Raw genomic sequence first — 5,315 nt, forward strand, 5'->3', positions numbered from 1 at the left:
TGGGTTACTATATCCTTCCTCTATGACCTCACACCGCCACCTAGTGGAAATACAGGGACAATAATTATAAAAGAAGAGGATGGGAAAGTTCCCTCAAAACCACAAAAAACCTTTTATCTTCATATAAATACACGTCACACGTATGAATTTAATAAGTTAGCATAAATATCTTACATTTGTACATTAATCAAACATTTGTATTTACAATTTCAACTCTCAAGAAAAAAAAAATAAATTCAGTTGACTTGCTGCTTTTACAAAAATGAAATGAAACAATTGTTTTCCTCTGCACACATTAAACAGCAAACACACACATACAGAAAAGGAAAAAAAACCTCCTGTGACAGCAAGACTTTAACAACTGCATCATTTTCTAGATCAAAAATATAGAGGATAAGATGTCTCTCGCTGTCCATTCTGAGCTTATTTTAAGTTTGATGTTTTAAAGCTCATTTTTAAAGCCAACCAGTCAGTCTGCTACAACTTTTTATTTCCCCGTAGACTGACCGCACACCATACAACCATCCTATGACTGCATCACAGCGTGCTCTCCAGTGTGTTGTAGTTGTCTTTGAAACTTTTGAGCTCCAGAAAGTGTTTGGGCCTCTTGCTGCGCTGGCCGGTTGAAGGCAGGTAGGTGATCTGGATGGTGGAGGGAGTGCTGCGGACAGGAGAGCCTGTCAGGTCCTTGGCTGCGGACTGGTGATGCTGGTCGAGGCTGGTGGTGCTGGAATACGCCTTCACGCTGAGGGTGATAAAACAGATGATTTCAAATGTACTGCATAAACGGACAATGCAGACCGCATCACTTGCTGCAACAGAAATAAGACTGGTTTCAAGTCTGGACCAGTACGGTGACACTTACACGTCAGCCAGTTCGTTTAGAGCTTGCTGATATTCAAGAAACTCAGGTTCCCCAAACACCTGAAACAAATATTTAAATCCACATCAGCAGATGAAAGAATTTAACTCGTTATATTCTTGTCTTTTATGAACCCTCTGTGCCCCTCTGTCCTTCTAGTGAGTGTCAGATCACAGTTTACTTCATAACGTCAGGTGATGAGCAACCACAACTTTTTACTCTGAAGGAGGCTGTAAAACTTTGTAAAAAGCCTCGATGAGTCAAAGAAGCAGGATCACTGTCATCACGAGGATTTCCAGAACTTTTCTGTCAATAAGAGTTGCTGATTCAATAAGTGCATGCAATTAGGCCATGTTACTGAAACTTTGTTTGAAGTGACTTTAAGGTTGTTGGACTCAGATGCTTAGTAAATAAACTTTCATGTGATGTGAACACGTAATCAAACAGGAGACAAGGCTTGAGTTGAGGAGGAGGAGGATGAGATGGAGATTAGAGGGAGAAGAGAGAGCAGTGGTGGATGTGGCAGATGAAGAAGACGTCTTAAATGGTCCTAAATAGTTTGAAAGCAATAACTGCAAAATCTAAATTAAGATTATATTTAGAATTAACACTTTACGGTAGCGTTAGATTTTCCATTCTTTCTGAATTCTGGAACCTGAAACATTCTAATAAAGTTCTGTTGGGATACAGTAAAATACAGTAAAAACATTTATGCACCCCAGTCCCATGACGAGCGCTGTCGTAGCCTTCAAGCAAACGGTCAATAAGTGCACTGCGGCTGCTCTTTATCAGAGAGTGGGAGTTGCGCAGCTCAACTAGCCAGCTCCTGAAGCTGCGTCCTGTAAATGCGCTGGGGCTCCCACTTATCTCCTGCAAAGGAATTCCTGTGGCAGAGAGAGGAAGGAAGACAAGTTGAAGGTCAGGAAAGACGTTTTAATGCTTTAAATGGAACAAAAACAAAACAAGAACAGAATTAAAAATTATTTTACAATAATAAAAAAAAAAGCTGAGACACAGTAGAAAATTCAACTGAAACCACAACAAAAAGACTTGTGAATCACTAAAACTCTATATTTCACTCAAGCTTGAAACTTTTGTGCCACCACTGTTTGGCCAAAATTACAGAGAAAGCTGAGAAATGCATAAAACCACTGAGTGGACATATTACAGCTAACTGGCAAATGTTTACCTTTAATATGCCCAACAACGATTATATCATCTACTGATATAAAATCAGAAATATAAACAGACTCAGAGAAATCAGGCTGTCAGGTGGCACAGCAAGAACTCATGAACACGGCTGCAAACCACCACCAGCCAACTCAGTGGTAAGCTGCATCCACAAAGCCAGTTCAAACTCTACTGTGCAAATATGGGCCTGAACTGCTTTAAGTTGGACTCAGCTGAAGCATAAAATGATCCTGTCTTCTTTTGGATATTCTGACACTTCCGCTGGGATAAAGAGGAAAGGTGCTATCCAGGTTCAAAACCCATGTCTGTGCAGGTATAGGGGTACATTACTGCAACAGCACAGCTTGCATATGTAAGACGGCTTCATTAATTCTCCTGGACAACATGTTTTGGAGCAACACCATGTTGAATCTATGCTAAATCGCCTTTTGCATGCCGGTGCAGTAAAAGAGTTAGGGTGCTGAACTGGCCTCCCTGCAGATCATATCTGTCACCCACTGAAAAAAGAATGAAAAGGGTAGCCCTGAACTCTACAGCCAAAATCCTATATAATTCAATAACTCAAAACTACAGCAATATAAGTAAAACACTTGAAAAAGATGATGTGGGTTTGGACAGCTGTGAACAAGCTCAGCATGTTAAAAATGTGCTCCTTGAATCCATGAACCTTCTCTGTGGTCTTCCTTTGTTCCTCCTGCACCTATACCTTCCAGTATATCCACTATCCCTCCTCTGCACATGTCCAACATATCTCAGCTTTGCTTCTATAACTTTGTCTCCAAACTGCTCAACCTGAGCCGCATTCTCTCTTGCTTCTACCTCTCCACCTGCTCCCTCCTTTTACTACAGATCACGATGTCATCTGTGAACATCATAGATCATCAGAGACTCCTGCCTGACCTCATCTGTCAACCTGTTGATCACCACTAAACTGGAAGGGGCTCTGAGCCGATGAATACATTTAAGGAACAAATTGTAACTCTCACCTGAGTCACGGATTGCATCCAGAGCTTTCATTCTGTACAGGTAGTTGTAGCAACCTTTGAAATATAAGATATCAATTTGTTACGTTTAAAAAAATAACTAAATAAAAAGGACAACATTTGCTCAAAATGAGTTTAAAAAGCTGACTGACTTATCTGTGATGCCCGCTTCAGTCTGTCGTCTTCTTCTGACAGGAGCAGAGGTTCATAACGTATCTCATGAACTTTGGACAGTCTGGACTCAATCTCCTCCCTCAGACCCTGTAGATTAATTCATAAAGAATTTATTAATATTAAGGCACAAAAAGTTAATAATAATAATAATAATAACAAAACAGTAAAGATCCACGCCTCACCTTTGGTGCATTGTGGCCAATAGGTACATGAGGCCCTCGGCGGGATCTCATTGCAAAACGCATGATCTGCCTTTTGACGAATATAAACAGCAATACAAACACCTGAACACAAAACCAAGCGTGACAGGATTGAGGTTAAAACTTATCATAAACACACCTCCGTGTACCAGGTATCGAGCTTTTAGTGTAACTTACTCACCAAGCTTCCATAGGCCATAACCAAAACAACATTGACTCCAGATAACGGCGATGACTCTGCCATGCTGCCTGTCAGTGCTTACAGTCTATGCGACGACGAATCACTCTACAGCTTCAAAGTATGCTTCGAAAAAATAAAATATCAGCAACTGAGCTGACCCTTGTCTTTTTCTTCATGGGCATCATGCGCTAAGATATGCTATTTAGCTTTCAGTTAGCTTTGCACTGTGAGGGCGGGGCCAGAGCTGATTTCCGCTTGTGAGTGTTGGATTACCGTAAGAACCATGCAAGAAGGACACGCTAAACAGACTTCCTGTCGTTATATGATGCTTAGTATATAGGTTATTATAATTACCTATTACTAAAGTACAAACAAAGAACTGCAAAAGAAATAAATAAAAAATAAAGACTTTTTTGCCCCCCCCCCAAACAACTAAGTAAAATTCATCTGTAAACACAACCTGCCTAAAAGGGCACAATTTATATCATATACACATTATATTACTGTTGGTGATATTTGTAACACATTCAATGATCTATGTAGAATGTAATACTTATACATATTATTTTACCTGTTTCATTTTTTGTTTATTATTATTATTATTATTATTATTATTAGTAGTAGTAGTAGTAGTAGTATACAACACTATGTAAAAGTATTGATCCAGCCCTGTGTGAAACAGATGCATAACTAAAAATCTAAAATACATTAAAATGCAGTATATTAGGAAAAATAATTCTACTATACTTGAAAGTTAATATTTGGTATAATCACCTTTAATTCTTCAACACAGCCTGAACTCTTAGGTTGTGAACAACCACTTTGTACCTCTACTTTTGTACTTTGTACACTGAACACAGTCTGAACCAAATATTTCAAATATGTATTTATCACTCCACCAGACCTGGTTCCCCTGACTTTCAGTCCAGGTCTTGTGTAATTTAGCATATCTCAAACTTTGCTCCCCCCTTTCCTTCATTAAGAGTGACTTGTTGACAGCCACCATTTCTGAGGCTTCACAAACAGTAGATGGATCATCTGAAGGACCAGATACATCTCTCAGGTCCTGTGTCAGATCTTTTCTGGATTTTTTCTTAAGGATGTGGCTTTTAGATATTGCTCATCTGCTGAAGATATTTTTTTAGGTCTTTCACTGCTTCACTGCTTCTATCCTCCTCATGTCCAGTTTCCTTAAAGATGTTTATAGCACAAGCACATCATGCTGAGATATGCCAAGTTTTCTGTTAGAAGCACTTTGGGAATCACAAAAATAGTATTTTATGTCTGTCAATTTTTGAATAGATTCAGCTAAACAAATGGGAACAAGCCATGTGTTTGACACAGGCTGCTGGAAACAAAGTGTCTAAAGATGCAATTCATAATTGGTTCTTTGTTGTGTGTTGTATGTTGGCAAGGGCTGGACTAGAAATGAGTGAAAAAGCAGCCAATGTCCGGAGGACAACTTTGAAAGACATCAGAATGCCTGGAGAACTGGTGCTCACACATTATCACAGCATTTATGCATGCATATACTACATATGAGGGTGTTATTATGAGTATACTTGTGCATAAATATCGGCTATTACTTGTTCATTTACACATCAGTTGAATATATTATTATTATTATTATTATTATTATTATTATTATTATTATTATTATTATTATTACTTCTCCAGCTCTGACATGTCACGTCTCTCCGCTGACGGTATATTGCTGATCACGT

At 38.9% G+C, this 5,315-nt stretch overlaps 2 protein-coding genes across 4 annotated transcripts in view; both read right to left on the reverse strand.

Annotated features, from left to right (window-relative positions):
- Positions 1-5,315, reverse strand: part of efna3a (ephrin-A3a) — a 400,882-nt gene that overhangs the window by 90,511 nt on the left and 305,056 nt on the right. The gene's annotated exons all lie outside the window — the stretch shown is intronic.
- LOC113015354 (uncharacterized protein C1orf43 homolog) lies at positions 125-3,818 on the reverse strand. Its single transcript, XM_026157368.1, has 7 exons — positions 3,592-3,818; positions 3,393-3,494; positions 3,189-3,297; positions 3,040-3,093; positions 1,580-1,746; positions 866-924; positions 125-745 (listed from the first exon to the last, which is right to left on the reverse strand). The coding sequence occupies exons 1-7, from the start codon at positions 3,652-3,654 to the stop codon at positions 538-540; spliced, it is 762 nt and encodes a 253-aa protein (XP_026013153.1). The 5' UTR covers positions 3,655-3,818; the 3' UTR covers positions 125-537.

The sequence above is a fragment of the Astatotilapia calliptera genome, chromosome 22, assembly GCF_900246225.1.
Source record: "Astatotilapia calliptera chromosome 22, fAstCal1.2, whole genome shotgun sequence".
NCBI classification, from domain to species: Eukaryota; Metazoa; Chordata; class Actinopteri; order Cichliformes; family Cichlidae; genus Astatotilapia; species Astatotilapia calliptera.